This window comes from Sus scrofa, chromosome 5, assembly GCF_054392235.1.
Source record: "Sus scrofa isolate SSC_HxYL_T2T_F1_AM1 chromosome 5, Sscrofa_HxYL_maternal_Yorkshire_Landrace_v2.0, whole genome shotgun sequence".
Classification (NCBI taxonomy): domain Eukaryota; kingdom Metazoa; phylum Chordata; class Mammalia; order Artiodactyla; family Suidae; genus Sus; species Sus scrofa.
In genome coordinates, this window is record NC_139387.1 from 39,929,312 (window position 1) to 39,952,984 (window position 23,673).

At 40.5% G+C, this 23,673-nt stretch overlaps 1 protein-coding gene across 3 annotated transcripts in view; it reads left to right on the top strand.

Annotated features, from left to right (window-relative positions):
- Positions 1-23,673, top strand: part of TPH2 (tryptophan hydroxylase 2) — a 105,001-nt gene that overhangs the window by 77,221 nt on the left and 4,107 nt on the right. For all 3 annotated transcript variants that reach the window (XM_084956354.1, XM_084956353.1, XM_021092003.2), the window contains one exon: positions 17,546-17,641. In XM_084956354.1, coding sequence (XP_084812480.1) covers positions 17,546-17,641 — 96 coding nt within the window. The remainder of the gene's footprint in view (positions 1-17,545; positions 17,642-23,673) is intronic.

Here is a 23,673-nt window from a genome sequence, read left to right on the forward strand (position 1 = left end):
TTTTTTTTTTTTTTTTTTTTTTTTTAACGAAGAAGAATGGCAGAGGTAATGTTACATTGAACTATAGGAATTTAATTACCTCATTCTACAAATGTAGTTTTCAAATAAAGGAGTCAAAAGGATTTCCAGAGCTATTCTTCTGAATTGTGATATAAAACCCCAGAACACATTTAGGAGGTGTAAAATGTATTACTGTACATTACGAGCCACAATGAATGAAAGCATAATAAGAAATGCGACATGAGATTGAACACACAGTGATTAAAAATCTCTTTGTTCCCTTTGTGGAAATATTGTAATTTGCTTAGAATTTTATATGCTTCTCACTGTAAGGATGGGCCTTTATAGAGCATTTCTGATAGGTGGATTTCATACTAGGGAAAGGTTTCCCAGAAAATGGAAATGTTATCATTTGAGGACTTCAGTGCAGAGTAGGTTTAAGTAAGAAATGCTGGGAGGTTTGGGAAGAATAAATCACCTGGGGGCCTCATCATTCTTTTCAGAGTTTGAAATTCTGTCCTTTATGGTGTCCATAAAAAATCACGAAAGTTGTTAAAAGAGTAAATCTTAAGAGTTCTCATCACAGGGAAAAACTTCTTTTTTTTTTTTTTTTTTTTTTTTGCTTTTTCTTTTTATTGCATCATATGCGATGATAGATGCTAACTAAACTTCTTGCAGTAATCATTTCACAGTATATGTAAGTCAAACCATTATGTTGTACACCTTAAACTTATACTGAAGTATGTTGATTATATTTCAGTAAAACTGGGGAAAAAACCCATTCACTCAGCAATGAAGAGAAGGCAGGGTGAATTAGGGACTCCTTTACTGAGAAGTTTTTACAAAAACCTTCATTTCTCTTCCTTATTACAAAAGTGACACATATTCATTGTAGAAAATTTTAAAAAATGGTTAAGCAAGGAAAAGAATGTAAAGATCATTTGTAACATCACAGCAGTGATAACCAGCGTTAACATTTTAGTAAATAGCCTCCTAGTTTTTCTGAAAAGTCATTTTGCCATGTCAAATAAGAGCTAGTAAAGGGGAGTCCTGGCTTTGGAAAAAGGAGCAGCAAGACATTTATCAAACACTTGTGCTGTCAGGAGAGACTTTATCTTTTACATCAACGGAGAAAAGAATAAATTGGAAGTACTCTAGAAATATGGGGTTGATGACTTTTCACTCAAGTTAAGTTGCAAAGTGTTTTAGTGAATATCAGATGTACCTAATGAGTTTTGTTTGCTTTTTCTTGCTTGCTTTTTGTGTGTGTGTGTGAAAAACATTAGCACATTGCATTTTTTAAAATAAAAACGTTGGTTTTCATTTTAATCTTAAGTCTTCAAAGTTTGCCTTATTTTTGTCCCCATTAATGAGTGCTACTTTTATCTAATCAATATTTACCCCTCCTATTCTTCTTCTTTTTTTTTTTTTTTTGGCTTTTTAGGACCACACTTGCAGCATATGAAAGTTCCCAGGCTAGGGGTCAAATCGAGCTGTAGCTGCCAGCCTACACCACAGCTCACAGCAATGCCGGATCCTTAACCCACTGAGCGAGGCCAGGGGTCAAACCTGCCTCCTCCTGAATACCAGTCAGATGCGTAGCCACTGACACATAACGGAAACCCCAATCATAAACATCCTTCCCCATAGCACTTGATCTCAGCTAATCATACCTATAGAGAGGAAAGGGGAAAACTGGAATGAAATAGAGTGAACCCTACTATATATGCCACCTTGTGGCTTTCCTTGAACCTGTGCACCTGGGACTTGCTAGTGGGGCAGCATAGCATAGCGCAGCATAGTAGGTATCCAAAGTGCAGGCTTTTAGGGTCAAATTACCCGCTTTCACATCCAGCTCTATGACTTACTGGCTGGGCAACCTTAGATGAGTTAGTTAACCTCTCTGTGCCCTAAGTTTCTTCATTTTAAAATGACAATAATAATACTATCGAGTCTTGTAGAACTATTGAGGATTAATGAGATAATGCATTGTAAAGCTGCTTAGCACAGAGCTGAGTGTTCAGTAAATGCTGGCTAGTGTGTTTGACATGATTGTACCCTTAGAAATCTAGGTGGCCACATCAGTAAGGCTCAAGTTCAGGAAAGCCCCCTGGAGAGATTTTCTACTCTTCTTGTGACCTTGGTTAATTCTCTAACTTTCAACAATTCAGGTTTTCCATTCTGAAATGCAGACTCTGCAGTTTATATTACAAAGAGGTTTTAGATGGAGAGGGCATGCTGCTTTGCAATGTAAAGTGTTTAGCCATAAATAACAAAGGTAAGGCCTATGTGATGTCGAGCTTCTCTCAGGAGATGAAGGAGGCCTCCCCTGAGTTAATAGCACACCTCCCCTGAGTGAACGTAGAGAAAGGCAACTTGTGGGAAGCAGATGGGAAGAACAAATGAATAAATGCTGTTTGTGTCAGTGAGAGCAGAGGAAATATGAATTCCTGACTAAACTTTTCAAGCAGGTTAGGAGTGATGCTGTTCATTGGTATATGCAGCACTCCCTTAATAACTCAAGAAAGCAATAAATTTGGGGTTTCACATCTTGGCTGCTCCTGCTTATGAGTTCAAGTTCCTGAGAATTTAAGCCAGGTGTTTGCAGTTTGCTGTAAGATAGTTACATTAACATAAAAGTATGCAAGCAAACTATTGGAAGAATTCCAAAAGATGTTGTTTGCTCTAGTTTTGATGCATTTTGGCTGTGTCTCTATTTATATGCAGGAGTCCTACATTGGTGTCTAACTAGCAAGGCTTAAAAGTTCTCTGTAATAAAACAAGGGCAGATAGCTTAAAATAGCATACTTCAGAAATGTTTAAGTATTTAGCTCTCGCAAATGCTTTTTTGTTTACCTTTTCATCTCTCAAATCTAATTAAGAAGAGTTCTTCCAAGATAAAAGTCAAGGCTGTAATTGTCTAGAAAAGGGGTATTGGACTCTGCTTCATTGCAAAGATGTTTAGCAAAGGCATGACCTTGCTGGATTCCTACTACATGTCTTTTCCATAGCTCTGATATAATCAATTACAGCCTGACCATTTATTCATTCAGTAAATATTTACTGAACAACTACTACGTGTCAGGCATGAGGATTTCAACTGTAAAACAGGGAGACTTGTTCCTGCTTCTTGGGGACTTAGAATCTAGTGAGGGGTACAGTAAGGATTTAAATATAACTTAAGTGCACAAATAGGGAAAGGGAGTTCCTTCTGTGGCTCAGTGGATTAAGAACCCAACTAGTATCCATGAGGATGTGGGTTTGATCCCTGGCCTTGCTCAGCAGGTTAAGGCTCTGGTGTTGCTGTGAACTGTGGTGTAGGCCGCAGACATAGCTCAGATCTGGTGTTGCTGTGGCTGTGGCATAGGCCAGCAGCTGCAGCTACAATTCAACCCCTAGCCTGGGAACCTCCATATGTCATGGGTGCAGCCCTAAAATGACCAAAAAAAAAGATAGGGAAAGGAGGGCACTTGGGTCAGGTTCAGGGAGAGGAATGGATGATCAAAAGTGCTTTCCTGGGAGAAGACTTTCTCAGCAGTCAAGCTGTTATTTTTTTCACTTGCTATTTTATATGCTTACTGATAGAATAGATATTCATACTTCAGGAAACTTTTGCATCTTACCAGGCTGTCCTCATATTGCAAAGTTCCTTAGATTGAGCTTCAGGAACTGTTGACCTGTAATTAGGTCTGCGATGGCCTATCCAGAAGGGAATTCTCTGTAGAATCAGGGTTCTGAGACAGAGGGTGTGTCAGCCAGGACCATCACTGTGGTCTTCATCATGTCAGAGCAGAGGGCCTTCACCTGAGTTATAGCTCTTACCTTGATTTAGCAGTTGACATGTGTTTACTCATTTGAGTCTCGTGATGGCACTTTGAGATAGGCAGGGCTCACATTATCATGCCCTAGCATGCTCCCTATTATCCACATGGTGCTGTACACACAATTGGTGCCCAGTAAAAATTTGGGAAGGAAAAGAATCCCCATTTTATAAATGAATACAGGGTGGCTCAGACAAGTGAAATGACTTGTCTAAGATTGTACAGTAAAATAATGGCAGAGACTGAGTTGCTAGATTTTCTGAGTCCTGATCTGGGCACCAAACCACCTCTCAGGAGTTTAGGATGTCAGGGCAAGGTGTGATCAGGTGAGGCAGCAAAGACATGTGCTTGGTGTCCTAGAGGCAAGTTATTGCCTTTTTTTTTCAAGTTATTGTTATAGAAGTGGGGTTCAGGCTCTTTAAATCATGCCACCCTCCAAAGGGATTGCATATTAGAGTCCTCTGTTCTAGCTAATGTTTGTGAGAAAAAAATATATAGTCTATTCCTTGATTAAACTCAAAAAATGGCCTGCATTTACACCTCAGAGGCTAGCATGTGAACATCCAGATTCCCAGCTTCTCTTAAAAAGACCAGTGCCTCTGGCAGTCAGATTGCCGTTATCCGAGGACATACTTAGCCAGAGCCAAGTTGCTGTCCCAATAGATGGGGTATGTGATACTGAATTGGGAAGTGAAAGTTCGTCTCCAATCACCTGCCTGTCCCCCCTTTACTGATTAGGGCAAGGGGAGAGAACCTAAGGATTGGCCTTCTAGGTGGCAGAAAACATACCAGTTCTCTTGGTAGCCAGAGCCAGGGGATAAGTTTGGTTAAGCAGCTTGTCTTGAGAGACCAAAATATTTCAGGTCATACCATTTTTTAATGTCTCATGAATTCTCATTCTCCTTTACCAAATCTATGTTGTGTCTCTCAAATAATACATCTGTCTCCAGTGTAGAAATATTGCTGCAGTTTAAAGCAGTACTATGTAGTATTTGATTTTGTGTTTTGTAATAGGATTTTTTAACATAAATATTATGTGTTTTATTTCTAACCTATCCTCATTTATCATAGTCTCAGCTCTCCAGAGCTGGGTTAGTTGCAGTGCTGTTTCTCACTGGCAAGACTCAGAAAACTTGGCTCCCTGTTATGGTTGGTTTCTAATGTGTGCTCCTCACTGGCTCCTGATAGGCCTGTGATGTGCTACTTGCCTGATCCAGGAGCCGAACAGGAGATTGAAGGCACCCACCTCAGTGTAAGCCAGAGAAGGATGACTGTAGGCAAGACAGACAGGCCCCCATCTTTCCTAGCAGACACCAAGCTCAGCTGTCACAAAGGTGGCATAAACATTAATTCTAGGGCCTGCAGTATTCAGTCACCGAGAACAGAAGAGAACAGTATGGTATGGTACAAACAGCATGGACACTGGGGGTCAGGCACAGCCTATTCCAGTCCAATTCTGTCCCCTCTAAAGTTGCCCATGTTATTCAGCCTAAGCCTCAACTTTCCCATCTGTAAAATGGGGGGGGGGAGTTAGCACTTGCACATACTAAGAATTCAGTAAATATTAGTTATTTGTTTCATTTTCTCCATTGTACAGACAAGGAACCTACAACTCAGAAAGGCTGTGTAACTTTCATGAGGGCAAGAAAATGGCAGAGTCTGCTCTTGAGCCTTGGTCTTTCACTCCAAAGTCAGTGCTCTCAAACCACCATGTTATGTTACTGTCATAGTGCCTGCCTCTGGGGGCTGCGGTGAGCACCTCCGTAAGGTGTTTAGGATGGTGGTTTCACTAACTGGCAGTGATTATTATTAGCAATAGTGGAGTTCAACTGAGCTGAAATTCTATCTAAAGGTTCAATTATATATAGACCCTCATTGTGACAGGGACCCAATTCACAGGTAAATTTTTTCAACTCCATTTACACATATGGATGGTTAGTGTCGACTCTTGAGTGTGAGAGATGATGATGGTAGGTGGTGATGGTTAGTGACTGGAAAAGAAACACGACTTCATTAATAAAAACTTAATAGAGAGGATAGCTCAGTGCAACAGAGCGGTGAGAATGGCTCTCCCCTCTAAACGTAGCTTTCTCTCCAGTTTTCAGACATAAAATGATTTTCCAAGATTCTTGGTCATGCCTGGAAAGAAATAGGTGAGAAAGTGCCAGCTTTTTAATTCTAATGTCTGGGAGGGTGTTGCTTTTCGTAATGCAGGGATAAAAATGAAACGACCCTCTAAAGCTGGTGGTGACTACCCATGGCTTACTTGGGAGTCAGTAAAAACCTCATTTTTTTATACGAGCATTCAAGAGCTGACCTTTAAAATCACCACATCTGGGGAGAATGCGTGATTTGATGCGGAACATTTTAGGGCATGCCAAAGGACGCGAATGGCTGAGAATGTGCTCATCAGTTTTCTTCTCCTTCAAGGAGCTCAGAATTGCTTAGGTTATAAAAGTCAGTTCCTAGGCACTTCCAAACCTATAGCATTTGCTTAAGTAGGTCTTCTGTGCAAAGGAGATGAAGCATATATATATATATATGCTCATATGGAATGCTGATCTATATACCTGGTATAAAAATAATGAGTCTCTGTGTGTGTGTGTGTTGTGTCCATGTCCTCAGAGTGAAGTTTAGCCATTTCAGGGTAGCTATATAGTAAGTTCAGCAAAGGGTCTTTTGAAAAAAGCTGGAATTGCTCTAAATGGAAAGCAAAACCCTGTGAATCACTTTGTTACGGAGGTGGTAACACTGAGGCTCAGGAACTACATTTAGGGTCCGAGGAGCAATACTGAATATAAGACCAGCTTTTGATTTGCAAACCCAAATACCTGCAGATCAGAAGGCATTAAAAAGAAGCCTGTTTGCATTCCTAATATCCTTTTAAAAGAGCAACTGAATTTTGTGGAAAAAAGAATTGGATGGGTGGTCATCTCAGAAATTCATCTTCAGGAGAAAATAGCATCTGTCTGCTCTTGTGCGTCATCATCTGCTAAATGAAGGTCCAGGCAGGGATGCTGATAGAAATCCCTCCTGGATGCTAATTCTGAACAGCCTGGGCCATGAGGCACTTCAGGGGCTTGATCGAGCACAGTCAAACTCCTCCACACCCTGATCAAGCACAGTTAGCATTTTTGTTGGCTTATTTCCAGTTGGCTACAGTCTCCAAAAATGACAAACTGAAAAACTTTACCCTGACATTTTGGGATGAAGATCAGGAAGTCAGAAGCAGTGGATTTTCAGAGTTGCTGCTTGTCATGAAGGAAGCCAGAAACCACTTAACCGAAAGACTGCTGAGCTTCTGCAGGAGATACCTGCCAGTCAACCTTTGTCTTGGCTCCTGAAGGCCTATGAGGAGGCTGGCTCCTCCCTTCCTCACTGGCTCCAAGGCCCATTGGCTGTTGTCGAATGGGACGTAGAGAGAGGTCAAGGGACCAGTCTATTTTTGAAGCTATAAGTGAAAAATGATTTGATGGTTATAGTAGTGAGGTTTTCATCTTTTCAAAAAGTCCATAATATTGGGAAATGTGCTGATGACGGTAGTTACTGATCTGGAAGATTGGCACAGACCCTGTTGGCTTGGCCTACTGGGAAATTCTTCTTGCTTAAACTATTTCCCCTCTTCCTTCAGTATTTGCTGAGCTCCTGCTATGTCAGGCAGAGAGCTAGAGACGAGCCACAAAACAAGAACAACAGAAACAAGTCAGACCCTGTCCTTGATCTCAGAGCCTGATGGAGGGACAGGCAACAAGACTGGAAATTTTTGTCAGATCCATAAGTTTTAGACTGAGAGTGGGGAGGCCCATGTCTCCTGCAGATCAGCAGAAATTCTGCAAAGGGGCTGAGCAATGACAAGAACATTCTAAGCAGGAAGGTGGTGAGTGAAAGCCTGGTTTGGAAGCTGAAGAGAGCATGTCTGTCTGCACAATTGCAAATGGTTCCCTGAGGAGCTGGCCATAGGGAGGAAAGGGACTGAAAGGTGAGGCTGGAGGAGGCAGCGGCAAGATCTGAAAAGTCTTTTCTGCCCTATGAAATATAGACTTGTATCCTAGAGTGGTGGGGACAGTGAAGATTTATAACTGGGCCACCACATGGCCATTGTGACCTGATGTCAAGTCTGGGGGTGGAGCTTCTTTGGGTGGATTATTGTTGGAGTTTGAGGGCTGGACCAATGGCTTGGGTGGCACTGATATTTAGTGAATGGTTATCATTCCTGTTAGTCCACGAGCAGGGGAAAGAGGATGAGAGGTGTTTCTTTTTTCAATTAAAAAATGCTGTTAAGGCCTGATGTAAAACCAGTAATGTTAAATGATACTAAATCAAGTGACCTCTTTTGAAGTTGAAAATGCTCTCAGATAAGCTGAAGAAGAGGCAGTAAAACTGAAATGGCCAGAGGGCACTTAAACAAATCATCCATTTGTTCTTAAAAGCAACCAAAAGATATAGGAAAGGGTAGTTAAGAAACACACAGAAACAATGTTGCTGAAAATTGCCTGTGTGGATGTATTCTTCAGTAAAAGTTGTTTTCTGCTGACACTTTTTTTTCTCCCCTACAAATGTGCCTCTTGTATTTGATGATCAATTTTCCACAAGGTTTGCCATAATGTTTCCTCAGAGTTTAGGTTTTTACATTTTAATTCATTTGATGGCTGTTCTTAACCTAAGACAATGGATGCTGTTTTCACAATTCAGGGTTATTATCATTTTCTAGCTGACAAGACATTGCTTAAATTCTAACTCACCTCTTCTCTTTGTTTGTCTGTCTTGGTTTGAGGAGAACCACTGGTGAAAGAGACAGTTTCTGCCAGTTTTAGTGGAGCCTACGATGTGGTGTAGTCCATAATTTGGCTTCCCTTTATCTTCTTACAATTCACACTGGGACCCCTATAAATCATCCCCCTCTATCAGTCCCTTGATGTTACTCTTTCCAACAACTTCCTGTCTTCATGAAGCCCATCAAAGATCCCATTTATTCTTCCAAGTCCAAACAAACTTCATATTCCTCATCTTCTGAGACAGAAAAGCACACTGAAATTTCAAGACAGAAGATGGCAGTGGGATAAAAACAGCAGAGTGTTATTATTATCGCATCAGTCTTGTCTCCCTATCCCTAGTGTACCTTTCTGGTGCGTAGAGACTCTATCTTCAGCTACTTTTATAATCTCCACCAGAGCTCGCTCAGTAGAATTGAACAAATATAAATTTTTAAAATGTACTGATGAATTTATGATCTGCTGAGAGCTACACTGGTTTTCATTGAGAGGCTCGTGGTAGAATATGAACATTGATAAGTGCAGCTACAACCCTGCAAAGCATCTGGACAGTGATGCTTAGAATCTAGACAGTGACTGGCCCCCACATCTGTGAACACATGAGGGGTGGCTTACTTTTGCCAGGGGGAGCTTCTAGAGGTGATGGGAGGGGCCTGTGGTTCCAGAGTGGCTGTAGCTCTGGACTGCCGAAGACCAATGTCTTCCAGCTCCAAGTTTCTAGCCTTTCTACACTTTTGTTTTACACAGGACCAGCCCAGGGTAAATTAATGAAGCCTGCAGAATCTCCCTTTCTGTTATCTTCTGAAGCCCAGTCCTAGAGAGTGTCCCCAGTCAGGAATACTTGCTCTGCAAACAAAACCTGGGGGTAATCATTGCACCCTACTGTGATTTGGCTTTATGTGTGCCCCTTGGGAGTATTGGCAGTTTAAATGGTCAACAACAACAACAATAAAAATTGATACATGGTGGGAAGTTTTCTACCTTGTGACAGCTGAGTGGTGATGGGTAGGTTTTCAGGTGCAATAAGAATTTGATGGCTTAAGCAAGAGAGCCTCCATTTTCCCTTTCATTTCCCCAGTGTGGATTTGTATTGCCTTAATGTTTCTATCCCAAAGCTTCCTTGGAGCCTCATTCCTATTCCAATCCTATTTTTAAAAACTTTTTATTCAAGTATAGTTTATTTACAATGTTGTATTAATTTCTTCTGTATAGCAAAGTAATTATATAACTAACACACGTATATATTCTTTTTAATATTCTTTTCCATTATGGTTTATTGCCGTAATAATAAATTATTCAATATAAAGGATATTGAATATAGTTCCCTGAGCTGTACAGTAGGACCTCATTTTTTCATTCCAAGCCTATTGTCATTTGTAATTTAATCAAGATTAAGGGAATTTGGGCCAAAGGTGGGAAGGTAGTTGCTGCTTGTAAACTGAAATTTGATGTAGCTAAGATTCAAACTCTAGAGTCTGGGGATGAGTGGTAGAGGCGTGAGTGGATGGGGATCTTGGACCCGCTCTATGTTTTCAACAAATTTCAGGTATTTTCTTTGACATGCTAGTTGTTTGATGGAAAGATGTTTGAGGAAGAGTGCCTGTGAGACATAGGGCCCTTATCCTGTGTTTTTATTGGCACTAACCAGAGGCATAGACCCCTGGTGTAAGAGCATCTTTGCATGGCATTCTTCCTTTCTGGGACTGATCCTTTTGTTATGACATGGCTACCAAATAGACCAGCTACTTTATATGTATGGGAGCAGGGTCCCAAAAGCCCCAGATTCATAGCTATTGAGACCTTGTTTTCTAGATCGTGAAGTGATGGTGGTGGGGAAGTAGGGGGATGGAACCCAGAAGGGCACTTGGGCAGCATGGTTGGCTAGGGGCACTTGGGGAGCTATTCGTACCCACTCTGGAACTATTTCAGTATTTCAGCTGCGAAGCCCTCTGTGCCAGGGTGATTGGCTGGTTGTGGGTCTGTATCTATAAGTGCACTTGCTGATGAGGAAAGTGCTGGATCTGAAGTTAGGAAGCTAAAGCTTGACTCTTAGCTCTACCAACCATGAGTCATAGAGTCTGGGCAGATAACTTGAACATTGCCTTTTGAACACAAAAGGCAAATTTGGCCTCAGCTTTTCCATTTATACAGTGGAAGTAAGAATGACTCCTTTATCTCAAATTGGTGGTAAGGTAACAGATCTATGGTAAGATGACATATGTGCGAACACTTTGTTACACTGGAAGTCTATGGGCTAAATTTCCCTGTTATTTCGGTGTCTTAGTGTCATGATTGAATTCTGCTGTTTAGAGAAAATTTCAAGTTTGTAAGTGTTTAAAGTTGTTTGCTTAAACACCAGATATTATGTTTCTGTGCTTTTTGAGTTGTTGGATCTTCTTTTTGTATATTTTTCTTGTTCCCCTTTTATCTTAGGGTGTGGGCTTAGAAACTACAGAACTGAAGTTTATTTGATCTTTGTACTAGATAAGGCTAAATAGGATCTGACTGAGGACCTGAGGGCTTCCTTTGTATGTAAAGCAAATCAAATTTAACACGCCATAACTTTTGGTTTGTTTAGCACTTTTTGTTCTGTTTAGCACATTCTCAGCTAGGGCAGTTTCAAATGTCCTTTGCTAACTTCTTGTTTCCTGTCTGTCCTGCATATATGGATGATGGAATTCTAGTTGTGGAAAGATACATGCAATTATTTAGAAATATATACTACCAGTATGAAAAGATCACATTTGTCATGAAGGTGGTAGAGAATATACATCACTTCCTGTCTCATTCAGGCTTTTATTAAACAATAAATATAGGTCACTTTCCTCGATGAAGTAAAAGAAGTAGGACACCTGGGCTTCCTCCTAGGAGTTTGTGTATCATTTTCATCCAATTTAAGAATATGGAATGACTCTCAATAGAGGTTATATGATTTTTTTTGGCCACACCCATGGCATATGGAAGTTCTTGGGCCAAGGATCAAACCTGCGCCACAGCAGTGGCCCAAGCTACTGCAGTGACAACACTGGATCCTTAACCTGCTGTACCACAAAGAAACTCCAAGAGGTTATATAATTATTTCAAGGGATGCAGGGAGTTGGGGAAGTGGGAGGCAAAAGGATCCTTCCAGAGGGAAATGGGAACAATAAATTACTTCTCCATTAAGAGTTTGAAAAAGATGTACATCTCTTTAATTGGAGTTTGTACCTTTCCAAGAGCTTCAGGTACCTAACACCAAGCACGACAAGGATGCTTCATTGTGTTCTTTTGTAAATCACCATGTGGGATCAGGTGGATTTTGTTGATGTGTTTAGTGTCTCTGGTCTTTGTTCCTTCCTGCGCTCTCGTAGCTGCCAACTTGGCAAGGCCAGAACTGTTGTGAGAGCGGTGTACTACCAGTAATGATCTGAAGATGGCAGCATTGGGCGACCTATCTCATTTTCCTAAGCACACGCCCTGTTACTAGCTCATCCTGGAGCTGTGTTGCACAGCCGTGTTTGGATTTCAGATTGTCACTCAGACCTTCTTCTGCTTAATGACTGTATGTATGTAAATGAGTCTGCTTTTCTTCTAGGGAAGAGGTCTGATCCATCATTCCTGTTTTGGTTTTCAGTTAATGATTATATGTAATTATATTCAAATAAAATATTTATAAATAATTTCATATAATTAGTGGTATGTAAAATGTAGAATTCATGAACATCAGCTTTGATGAAAGGTACCCTTCAATTTGGGAGGTTTTAGTTTTAGAATTATTATTTATTTCTTTTTAAAAGACATTAGTGACCAAGACTCTGCAATTCTCTTTTATAGGAATTCTTACAGGGCTCAGGTTTTTTGTTTGCTGTTTTGTTTTTTGATAATAGGTAGGATATTTATTTGGTAATTCTCTAGGGAACGTATTACAGATCCACATCTGGCGAGTGCTCTGAGGAAAACAAATTATATGTTCTTAAAATTTTAAGAAGCAATTAGTTACCCTTGAATTCTGAAGGGTCTCCAGGGGTCATCCAGTCCAACTCTAAGCAGGCTTTGCATTTAAAACCAGGCAGAAGATTGGTTCCTACTCCCTACCAGTGATCACACCCAGGGCCCTCTGCATTTTGAGGTCTCCACTGGCATTAGAAACAGAAAGAGAAATGTTATCCTGAGCAAGTCCATAATTCAAATTTTGCCAATGCCGAGGTTCTGTTCATTTTCCCATTCCTCTTTATCTGTTAACCACACATGGAACCAAAAATGGAAAGCTGTCCCAAGGCGAAAGGTCTAATTCTCTGGGGAGAGGAGGTTGTGAAAGCAGCATCTAGGCTCATTCCTTGGTCGAGGACAGCAGGGAAGCAGTGAAACGCAGATAGGGAATGAGCAGATGGAGCTGTGTAAGGTCAGAGTTTCTGGAAGGATTCCTAGTCGAGGGATGGGGCCAGAGAGCATTCTAAGCAACAGGAAAGAAGACACCCAGTGGCTCTTTCCTCTGAGGTTGCCCTGATTCTAGAAGCACAAAGACCAAAGACACACTGATAGATTTAGCTTGGAATCTTGACGCAGACCTTTTAATTCTTGCCTTAAACTGGGACAGGATGCCAGATCTATGAGAAGCCCATTTGAATAGTGCACCAGATTTTCTCAGGGGCTCTCTCAGCCTGCTTTGATTTGGATCATAACTATGACCATGCATTATGTATGCACTGATGTAGCAAAAGGAAAATTAAAAATGCACATAACAGGCTGACCTAAATGCTCCTGTATCTGGCTCCATATGTGTATTATTCTGGAGGCTTTTGAACATGACAGCATATTTTTTTCCCACAAACTCTTCTGTATTCAATGCTAAGGCTCCAAGGATTTCACATCATGTGCTATAAATGGGACATAAATGAGAGAAATTAGCCAAAGACACACCAAGAAGATGCCATGAGATTCTAATTTTCCTGATTTAGGCTTTTATTTTCCCTGTTTTTGTTTATAAGGTGAAATCGTGCATCTATTAATCCTTTACCTTAGAAACTTTAAAATAGGAAAGACATTGAACTCATAAAACAGGACGCTCTAGCTCTCTTAAATATCACCATCTAGCTTGGTCCTGGATGAATCACTTCCTCTCCTTAAATCTGAGTTTTCCCTTTGGTTAATTTAGAGGCTTAACCCCCAGCCTCTTGTTTAATGACTGTATGATCACTTCTCTCCATTGTGCCCAAGACTGTGCAAAAATTTTTGGAGGAAAGACTAGAGGGCTCTATTTTAACTTTCTTTTTTGCAGTTGAAGCATATTTGACTTACACTGTTATTTTAGTTTCAGGTGTACAACGTAATATTTTGCTGTTTGTATACACTACAAATGATCACCACGACAAGTCTAGTTACCGTCACGGGGTTATTATGATATTATTGACTATATTCCCTATGCTGTACATTACATCCTCTGTTATTTTAACTTTTCAGCACATACTGACATCTCTTGTTTTGGTTCTTCTTACAAGGTCTCTGTGGTACTGACTTCTCCCAATTCCCTGCTACCTTGGCCCAGGTCATATTCTCAGTCGCTCACCACTCTTGTCTCTTGGCTGCCACTGCCTTCGAACTGGTCTCTGCTTTCACTCTTGCCACCCCCCACCCCAGTCTATTCTTTACCCAGCACCAGCATGGTCTTTTGAAAATGAATTCTGAATACATCTCTGTCCTTGCCTTGGAGCATTTGCATTTGCTATTTTCTTTGCTGGGAACACTCTTTTCCCTAGATCTTTGCACAACTGGCTTTTTCATTTTTTAATGAAAAGCTGATTTTCAAGCAGGTTGTGGGTTAAATATCACTCCTTCAGAGAACTTCCTTGACCCCTCCATCTAAAACAGCCACATACTCTGCTTAATATCTAATATATTATGTGACTTTATTATTTACATGACAGACTTCATCTGACATTATCCTGTGTATTGATTTTTATTGTTATTGTTGTTACCTGTCCCATCCCAGTAGCGTGTGTGCTTCATAGGACTGGCATTTTGTTGCCTTGCCTTTTGCTCCTTAATGGACAGAGCAAAGTCTGGATAATATAGATGATTTGTAGGAGTATTTATAGGCTAAATAGTTGGATGAATGGATGTCACAGGCAGGAAAACTACAGCCTAGAGATGTTGTGGTCACATAGGTAATTACAAGCAGGGGTGAGACTAGAACTTAGGCCTCCTCATGTGTTTCTTACCTCCAGGTTCTGCTGCCATGCAACAAGCCCAACTTCGTTCATCCAGAGTTCCCGTTGTGGCTCAGCTGTTAACGAACCCGACTAGCATTCATGAGGATGAGGGTTCGATCCTTGACCTCACTCAGTGAGGTTAAGGATCCGGTGTTGCCGTAAGCTGTGGTGTAGGTCGCAGACGCGGCTCAGATCCAGTGTTGCTGTGGCTCTTGCGTAGGCTGGTAGTTACAGCTCTGATTGGAGCTGTAACTAGCCTGGCAACCTCCACATGCCATGGGCACAGTCCTAAAAAGACAAAAAGACCCAAAAAAAAAAAAAAAAGGAATAGTTCATTCACTATTTATTCACCTGATATTTATTTATTTATTTATTTATTTTTTATAATTTTTTGTTATTTTCCCACTGTACAGCAAGGGGGTCAGGTTATCCTTACATGTATACATTACAATTACATTTTCCCCCCACCCTTTCTTCTGTTGCAACATGAGTGTCTAGACAAAGTTCTCAATGCTATTCAGCAGGATCTCCTTGTAAATCTATCCTAAGTTGTGTCTGATAAGCCCAAGCTCCCGATCCCTCCCACTCCCTCCCCTTCCCATCAGGCAGCCACAAGTCTCTTCTCCAAGTCCATGATTTTATTTTCTGAGGAGATGTTCATTTGTGCTGGATATTAGATTCCAGTTATGTGATATCATATGGTATTTGTCTTTGTCTTTCTGGCTCATTTCACTCAGGATGAGATTCTCTAGTTCCATCCATGTTGCTGCAAATGGCATGATGTCATTCTTTTTTATGGCTGAGTAGTATTCCATTGTGTATATATATCACCTCTTCCGAATCCAATCATCTGTCGATGGACATTTGGGTTGTTTCCATGTCCTGGCTATTGTGAATAGTGCTGCAATGAACATGCGGGTGCACGTGTCTCTTTTAAGTAGAGTTTTGTCCGGATAGATGCCCAAGGGTGGGATGGCGGGGTCATATGGAAGTTCTATGTATAGATTTCTAAGGTATCTCCAAACTGTTCTCCATAGTGGCTGTACCAGTTTACATTCCCACCAACAGTGCAGGAGGGTTCCCTTTTCTCCACAGCGCCTCCAGCACTTGTTATTTGTGGATTTATTAATGATGGCCATTCTGACTGGTGTGATATTCACCTGATATTTACTGAGCTCTTACTATGTTTTTAATATTATTCTGTATCAACTGTTTACAACCAGGCATGATGTTGCCCCTCTGGGCGTTTTTTGATGTCTGGAGGCATTATTGTTTGGGGTGGGGGGGGTGCTACGGACATGTAGTGGACAGAGGCCAGGAATATTGCTAAACATCCTATAGTACATAGGATAGCCCGTCACAGCTAAGAGTTATCCAGCCTAACATGTTAGTGCTGTCGAGATTGGGAAATTGCTCTAGATGAGCGGACAGGGATCTGGCCTTCATGGAGTTGATAGTTTAGTTGGTGGTAGTGGTGAGGGGGTAGACTCAGATGACAAATAGTACGTATCATACATAAATTAAATACTATGTCAAAAAAGTGGTGCGATAGAAGAGAAAGACAAATCAAAACAGAGTAAGGAGGTTTGCTGATGGGTGCTGTGGGTGGTGATGAGGAAGGGCTATAATTTTAGCTTCTTTGGGAGATGAATGAGGAAAGGAAATTTTGCCTCTAGAGGTTCAGCTCCATGACTTGGAATGACCAGTCCTTTGGGTCCAGCCCAGGGCTGCAGAGCATTGGCCACTCAACCTCAGATATCATCCACTAATAATAATAATAATAATAATAATAAAAACACCCCCTCCAAAGTCAAGAGACAGCTTAACCGCCAAATAAAAGCAGAGCAAACCACCATGGGCCAGAACTAATTATTACTTTCTACCCTTTTTCAAGAGTGTTTAAATTCTCTTTCCCAACACTTTCATTACTCTATCATCATTAATGCAGGACAGTGTTACTTTGATGCAGTTTTTATTGCTTGCTGTCAGCGTCTCATTTTTCTCTCAGAGCACACATAGGGTGATTTCAGCCCTTAAGAGCTTTGTGCATTTTTTGGTTCTGCAGAGATTTCTGTCTGTCTAGATTGATTCTTAACAATCAACAGAAGCAACTGTAGATTTTAATATCTTGGGGAAGGTGTAATAGTTGATGCTGGTAAAACTTGGGTTCTTACTTTATTATATGTATATATACATATACACATGTAAGTGCATACATAGGTATCCATTTAAGATTTCACTAAGAAAATGGTAATTTGGTCAGTATATATTTGCTTTTCTTGGTCTCTCCTTCACCATGGTTCTTTACCAAGCATTGGCACATAGTATGTACTCAACAGATGTTTGTTGAATGAATAAATAAACTGCAAAAATCAGTTTGGGATTATTGAATTCCAAGTTACTTTTCCACATTTCCATGGATTAATTTATGTTACTGAACCACAACTTAGTATTTCATTAATTACTAAATCTGTGTTGTTTTTTATCTTTTAAATCATTGCAGTAAATATGATTTGACTCATAGGGTTTCTGAACCCAGGAAGCATAAGACTCTTGGAGTTAATACTTTTTCCATATACCCTTAACCTAGGTAGAGGTTATTAAGCAAGAAAATAATGTTAATAAACTTTCTTGATTTAAATGTATTTATATTGACAGAGCTGAAGAAATTATGCACAGTGCATCATTTTGTTTTGGACCATTTTATTCTACAGAAGAACTTGTTGCCCAGTTCACTGTAGGTGTGTCCATTTTTTTTTTTCAGTGCTATTTCTTCACGATTGAGTTTGGCCTTTGCAAGCAAGAAGGGCAACTGCGGGCATATGGAGCTGGACTGCTTTCCTCCATTGGAGAATTAAAGGTATGAAGCTGTGAACGAAAATATCCTTCCCAAGCAAACTGGTTCAAGGTCATGGAAAATATTGATTTGTCTGTCTGAGCCTTTCTACTCACAGATACCCCATGAATATTTAGTACAGAGGATTTGGCACCTCATATGTGGGTGCTGACCTAACTTTTTGCACTTCTGAAAATGGGTCATGCCTTTCTGGGTTTGTGGTGTGACTCAAATGGATGAGCAGCCATGTGCACAAATCAACAGGAATGACAAATGTATGCTCAAACGTTGGGTAACAAATGACTGGCCTAAATTCAGTGCTGAAAAGTGGGCATTGAGCTAGCAGTGATTCTACTGATGGAATTTCCATTGTAAGTATGGCTTGGCTGCTCTTATGTCTGTCATCCCCATGGTGCTCATGGATTCCCCAGCATTTGCTTCCGAAAGGGAAATTTGAGGTTACTTTTGCTTCTTCAAAATTAATGTAAATTAAAACATTTGTGGGCACATACAATTCCAAAAAAAAAAAAAAACTACTTACGTAAACATGTAGTCAGAGAGGTATCTAATATGTATAGTGATGCTGAAGGGATACTATTTTTTTTGCCTGAAAATACATTAAAATGATCATTTATTCAGAAATGTTGGGGCTGGAACATTCTGATCATTTAAATATTCTGGTTACTTAAGAATTTCTGTCTGTGCCACTGGAAGATAGCGAGTTTTTATGAATTTAGAATGCAGGGTGATATCTAATCTGGAAATAATACTGAAAATAATTTTATCTTTGATTATCCAGACTAAGATAAGGATTTTGGACTATCTTTGGGTCTTTGAGTATTGATTGTCCTAAAATAATATAATTGGGATATATATGATTATTGGAATTCTTCACAGATGTTTATACTTTTGAAAGATGCAATTTAAAAGTAGTTTCATCAAGTCCACCCAGTTTTTGGCTTCATTCATTCATTCTACAAATATTTGTTCGAGCACCTACTGTGCATCATATATTGTGCCAGGCACTGAGGATGCAGAGGTAAATAATAAGAATATGAAGAAAAATATGAATATGAAGAAGATAACAGTGCCCTCAATAGATACTTAGACCTTAGTTTTTTCTTTTCTTTTCTTTCTTTTTTTTTTTAACTACCCCACAGCATATAGAGTTCCCAGGCCAGGGATCAGACCTGAGCCGCAGTTGTGCCCTATACTGCAGCTGTGGCAGTGCTGTGTCCTTTAACCCACTGTGCCAGGCTGGAAGTTGAACCTGTGTCCTGGCACTGCAGACATGCTGCAGATTCTATTGCAACCACTGTGAGAACTCCTAGACTTTAGTATTTTAGGCACTTAACCCACTTAATTCTCATAACAACACAATGAGATAAGTAACATCATTATCAACGATGGGAATATTGAGGCATAAAAACATTAAGGCATTTGTTCAAAGTCCCTTACCTAGTAAGTGTTGGAAGTGGTCCCAAGTCCAGGCAGTCTAGGCTCCAGGATCCAAGATCTTGACCATTAGACTATTGCCTAGGATCCCTGTTATCAAGGAGGTTACACTCTAGTGCGGAAGATAAATGACCAAGATAGTATAGATTATGCAAACAGTGGGATGATAATATAGATTATACAAACAGTGGGACAAATATGCCTGGCACATTTTAGGCAATACCTGGGAAGGCCTCCTCACCAGGGTCCTGCTGCCCACGCTGATTCTAGAGTGAGAAGGTGCAAAGGGGGAGAATGAGATGCTGGATCAATCAGTAGTCAGCAGTGTGTGTGCTCCACTCAAAGTCTGGCCCATTAAGGGAGCTGCCTGAGGCCTGAGCTGTCTGGTATCATGATTATATTTAATATAACAAAAGCCTGATGTAACGTGGTAATTTTTTTTTTTTACTATGTTCTCAAGAACAACATAAGTCTGTTTGGGGTTAATCTCAGTGCAGTGGCCAAAGCCCACAACAAAAGCATAATGTCTGTCATATCCCTGTAAGATCCATGCCTTCTGTAGACTGCTTTTTCATTTCCCTGAAAAAAGAATTAGATAGAAAATGATGTAGCTCTTGAGCTACAGCTATTTACATTCTCCTCAGAGGGCTTATAAATGACACCAGAAACAAAAGAAACAAATCTCTCTTATTGCCCCAACTTTCGACAGGGTCCTCTGCTCTGGTTAATGAGGCGTGTGTAGGCAGCATTGGGGTGAATCTGTTGTTTTTGTTCCTGTTGGTGTGGACCGAATCGTCTGGAAATGGAAATCAGCCAGAAACATGTACACTGAAGGGCATTGTCTGCTGTGAATCTTCTTGTTCTGGTCCATCACCTCTGGTCATTAGCATTCTTCCATTCCCAAATTTCAACACTCCAATATCCCTATGATTGCTACTTTGGACCATTTTTACAACTCAGAAATTCTTTCTATAAGAAATGTCTTCTGTTTGCTCACAGAGAATACATAACATGAAACTTTTCCTTACTGTCTTAACTTTTCCCTGCCTTCACCCCATCCCTGGCCTGCTCTGGGGGATAGGGGTGGTGTCCAGAGCCCTCCCCCAGTGCTTGTGAGTGTATCCGTCCAACTTTTACTTGAGTGACCAAAGGGCAGTCCCGGGCCTAGGTGGGGATAGCTTTATTACATGCATTATAATAACTCCTGTGTAAGCATACTTATGATTTTGAATGCAGTCACCTTTTGTGGTAAGCATGTTTTTGCTGTTCCAGTTGCAGCTCATACATAGGTCTTGGGTAAGTTGTTGGAGGTTTTCATGTGGTCCCTATAACTTTTATCCACAATTCATCTTCTGTCCTTGAACTAAACACATTTTAAAATGTGTGCTTTAAGAGGCTAAGTTTTCTAGGGTGTAAACGTTGTACTTCAGAGCTCTCCAGCCACTTCCAAGTGGTATATCTGTAGGTTGGAGAATAATTTTCATTTTTCCCTCTTATTTTCTGACAATGCTTTTTTATTTTTAAGAGAGAAAATAGATACAGAAATGCTTATAAAAGCTAACATAAATCTGATAAATGTAAAGATAAATTTTAAAAAAAGAATGATTGTTCTCTTTCATTCTAATTACTTTTTCAGTGATGTACTTTCAGGAATTTCAAAAATGTATTTGGGAAGGGCCTTTCCATACCTTCATCCCTGTGGGGAGAAGTTAATAAAGAGCTAGATCATCTGGAAAACTGACTTTAAGAAAAGGTTGAAAATATGATAATTGCTTGCTGTTCACCCAAAAGCTAGCCTGTGTCTTTTCTTTTTCATTCTTTTTCTCTCTGTCTCAGAGTTGACTTAACTATGTAATTCTCTTATTAAAAATTTTATTATTTACTCATTCATTCATTTATTTTATTCAACAAACCCAAAATTGAAAGCCTCAGATTTCAAGAAACTTGGGGTCTTTAGAAGGGAAGGTCTAAGACAGTGATGGATATGGGTCTTTGCTGAATCCAGTTCTCTTGGAGAAGCAACAGTGACGGTTTTTCACTTTAGGTGGTATAGAAATGATTGCTAATTGATGAACTGGCTGAGTCTTATCGCAAAAAGTTAATCCATCTCAAAAGCAAAAGACAGTTTCTCCTTTTTCATGGGTAAGGGTAAAGTCTAGTTCTTTGTTGCTTTAAGCACAGAGATTAGATTTTGTTGTTGTTGATGTTGGTAAATGGCTTAGCACCTACCCCATAGGAATCACTGGAATATCACATATAAATGCATCTGTTCTGCTTTTCAGGTTTTGATAAAGCTGATGGTTTTTAAAAATTTAATTATTATTATTTTTTGGCTTTCATTTTAGGATATCCTTGCATGGTAACTTTATTGCACTGCTTTTATATAGCTATTCATCAGCATTCATAGAACAGCTTCATATTTATTGCAGTCATTTGTATTTACTACGGTTGTAGCAGCTCTTTGAAGTGGTTGGAATTACTGCCGGGCTGAGGAGAAGAGGCACTCGTGGGTTTCTTGAGGTCATCCAGTGTGTCTGCAGGGTGGCTGGAGTTAGGACTCTGAGAGCATCTGAGCTCTCACACCTTTACCATGTTCAAATGGCTCACAACTCCCTTCCTCCTGCCCCTTCCTTTCCTGAAGCAGCACTGTTAGCAATTAGAGAGCAAATTCTGGACATTGGGAGCTGGAGAAGGTTCTTTGGCTTTTACGTAAGGATTTCTTGAAGAGGGAGCTGGTCCTCTACCCCCTGAAGCTTATTCCACTGCTGCAACTTTCAACATCACTGATAAAAAAAGTGTGATGCCATCATCACCCAGCTTGGCAATAGAGATATTGCTATCATTCTGTGCCTGGCTAGGACATTTGATCATTTGAGGGAGGTTCAAAACTACTATAGACATGCACACATAGATACGTATACAAATGTATGTGTTTGTCATTCTGATGTGGCAAAAGATGATTGTAGTGTGAGTGTAGTGGTGTTTGCAAATTTTTATTCAGAATCTAGGGCCCAAACTACCTAGACTTCACACTTTAGATTTTTCCCAACTTTAACCAGTCCTAATATAGAGGGTGAGGATCACAGGTTTACATCTAGAATAGTTGAGATGATAACTCTGTGTCATTGCAAAGGCAGGTGGCTGGGAGGAAGGAAGATTTTAAACTGATGAACTCAGGAAAGGTACTGTTGCCGTCTAGGACTTGGCAGCCTCAGAGCCAGGGCCATGTTTCTTTCCCGATGGGTTCCAGAAGAGCTGCATGAATGGTGGAAGGTGTGCCTGGATGCACATGTACACCAAGAATCATCTGGAGACTGAGGTAGCAATGATAACAAAATTTATGGAGCACTTCCCACATGCCAGGCACTTTGCATGCATTACCTCATTTAATTCTTACCACATTCCTGGGTATTAGAGATACTATAAGTATTCTTATTTTTCAGATGAGCACTGGAATGGGCCTACAAAGGTGAAATAACTTGCCCCAAATCATGTAGGAGCTATTTGGGCTCTGGGGAATTTTTGATGTTGAAAAGAGAATCTTTCCTTACAAATAAGTCTTATTTTGTGCACGATAGCCAACTAATTGGTAATGGCCATCTCTGCCAGGAAGGGTGGGAAGGCCATGCCCAGGCCCAGTGGGAAAGACTGCCCTGGTCAATTTATGGTGGCCGAGAATGGTGGGAGGGGATGGGGGTATGAGTGCTGTGTGTGTGCATGCCCTGTTACTGTTGTATTGCAGGATGAGCTTTAGAATTCATGTTGATATAATCTTTTCAGTTTATCAAAGAGGAAACTGCATCCTAACCTGGGGAATTTTCACTCATTTGATAAACCACTGAGACAGCTATATTTAGAATCCAGGTCTCCTGGCTTCTAGTCTGGGGTCTTTGTCTTTCACACTGTGGGTAAATCCAAAATAGTCCCTTTAGAGAGCATGTAGATAAGAGGAGGTGATTCTCAAGCGTTCCTGCACTTTAAAAATGGCTTGAGAGTAAAAGACGGTCAGCCAGATTTTCTCAGCATTATAAAGCCTCTCTCTGCAGGAAATTGGATTAATTCTTGCAGACTTCAGGATATCAGACTGTTAACACTTTGGGAAGGATTCACTACAGAGTCCCCTGGGGACATCAAACAGTTGGCTCTGTGTTTACAGAGAATCTACTGTGGACATGGAGGAGAGGGCATGATAGCTGCTTCTTGAAACCAGGGTGGTTTAGAAAGAGATACGGATAGGAGTTGAGAAGTAAACTCATTAGGGCTTTGCTCCATCAGGCTGTGGAGTCAATGGAGACTCGAATGCTATTTTATAGCCCTTGAGCTATGTATGCTTTAGTGTTCAGAAACGGGGGCCCTCAGGGCTGCATGGATGTCCCTGGCAGTCATCTGGCACAAGAGAGCTCCCACTTATAGTGTGATCACCACCTCATTCGCTGGCCTCACTCAACGGCTGCTCCCCCAGCTCTGGGCTCTTTTCATTTTCTAGGCTAATCCTTAGGTACCAGTATCATCCCCTTGTTTACAATAGCCAAAAAATAGAATCGGTCCCATACTCCGTGGATGGAGAGGTCCTCAGCAGATAACCAGCATGTCAAATGTAG